Source organism: Eimeria mitis, genomic scaffold (genome assembly GCF_000499745.2).
Source record: "Eimeria mitis Houghton genomic scaffold, Emh_scaff610, whole genome shotgun sequence".
NCBI classification, from domain to species: domain Eukaryota; phylum Apicomplexa; class Conoidasida; order Eucoccidiorida; family Eimeriidae; genus Eimeria; species Eimeria mitis.
In genome coordinates this window covers 789-2,656 of record NW_013574313.1, presented here as the reverse complement: position 1 = coordinate 2,656, position 1,868 = coordinate 789, and the positions used below count along the sequence as shown (strand labels likewise).

Here is a 1,868-nt window from a genome sequence, read left to right as displayed (position 1 = left end):
CGCTGATAGGTTCTGTTGCTGTATAGGCATAGTGGCGATGACAGGCAATAGGCAGAGCTGAAACTGAAATTTGAGTTTATTATTATTTGTATAATCATAAACAACTCCCGCTCACTGTAACTAGAAAACCATACAGCCAGACTCTAGCAAGAGAACGCATACTTACTTAGCTAGCCCCGTGGTTTCCAATTCCAGCTTTGGCTTATTAGCATATGTCGTGTTCGAAGCTACTGCTGGGCACCTCTACAGCAGACTCTGTCTCGTTCTCAGTGGCATCGCCTGCATGCATGCAGTGTCATAGGATGATACAGGGAACGGGTAATGTGGATACTTTACATATTGAAATTGAGGAAGCCATTTTCAGCTTACACCGCAGCCCAACGCAAGCACCCCCCCCCCCCCAAANCCCCCCCCCCAAATGCAAGCCGCAATAACCATTTCCGGCTCGGAATACAAACGAGTCAAGAATTATATGGAGTAATTAAACCCTATACATGCAGACAAAGTGAGAAGGATGAAGGGGAGTTGAAACGCAGGATCTTAAGCAATCCAGTGGTGAGGTGCGAGCGGTGTGCGCGGGGTAAGGCTACGCCATACCGAAGCTGAGCGCAGCGAGCACCATATGATGTTTTTAAATTAAAGCAAAAACTAAAACTCATATTTCAAAGACTTAACTGGGAATTGGAGGCTCTACGCATAGAAATGATGAATGCAACTGTGGGCTGGCTCAAGACAGCTTCTGGCGGTCCACCGTGAGCTCTCCCCTGCATTGGCCCGGTGACAGCTCCTGATATATATTGATCTGTGGAAAACTCAGAAAGCAAAGTCTTTGAATACGATTATTATTACTATTTATTATATTTATTTAAATGCTGGGCTGCTGCTTTCGATGATCTGCACAAAGAAGGCGGACAGGGGCCGCCGCGACCACCGGCACGAGCAGCACTCTGTGGGTTAAAGCGACTATCATTTCTCGTGAAGCGCTTCAACTGCCTTTGTGTTTATTAAAATCCCTTAAGTGGGGTTGTATCCGCTTCAGCCAGTGTACTTCTTCTTGCGGATCGCTTGCTCAACGGGGCGAGGCAGAGCATGCAGGCGCCCACGTTTCTCCCTAGCACCGGCACGCGCACACACCACACCAAACCGGGNCGAGGCAGAGCATGCAGGCGCCCACGTTTCTCCCTAGCACCGGCACGCGCACACACCACACCAAACCGGGAAGCTGCACATACACCCCGCCAGGCAGCTGAACCGGTATAAGATGGCTCTGAGGGCCCGGCAGGAGCAGCAGCTCCACCTGGCCATTGCCCTCTATCTAGAATCTAAATTCCCAGAGGCGCACAAAGCATTTGAAAGGGAAGCGCATATCGATGTAAGGTTTTCTGAAAATGATATCTCAACATACACCAGAGATTCGGGGTTTAATATTTAGGGTTTAGGGTTTAGGGTTTAGGGTTGCATTGGCTCGTCCCGATTACCCAAGTGAAACAAACCCTCGCCGTGATGTAAACTCAGAGGAGATGCATGCGTTGCATGTTTTCAGTGTATGCGGAGCCAACACCTTTGGGGTGGTGTATTTCTTAATGGATGTATGAGGGGAGACCTGCTGCCGGCTTGCAGCTGCAGCAGCAGCATCGGGCTGTTGTGTTTATTTCATCTGCTGCAGCGTTGCTGCTGTTTGTGTTCAGTTTTCTGCTGCAACGTCAACCACGCGCGGAGAGGAGAAGTTCGACAGCGAGACACTGCCCAAGCGTTGGGGTGCAACGGCTCGTCTTCAGGCTCGAGTGACGGTGCTGCAGCAGCAGCTGCAGCAGCAGCAGCAACAACTCAATCTATTCACATCCGCAGCGACAGGCCCCGGAAAAAAG

At 50.3% G+C, this 1,868-nt stretch overlaps 1 protein-coding gene across 1 annotated transcript in view; it reads left to right on the top strand.

Annotated features, from left to right (window-relative positions):
- Positions 1-1,261: 1,261 nt before the first annotated feature.
- The window catches only part of EMH_0017620 (WD-40 repeat protein, putative), a gene marked incomplete at both ends in the record, with an annotated part of 1,181 nt that continues 574 nt past the window's right edge, over positions 1,262-1,868 (top strand). The window contains 2 exons of the mRNA XM_013500965.1: positions 1,262-1,372; positions 1,689-1,868. Of these exons, the coding sequence (XP_013356419.1) occupies positions 1,262-1,372; positions 1,689-1,868 (291 nt within the window). The remainder of the gene's footprint in view (positions 1,373-1,688) is intronic.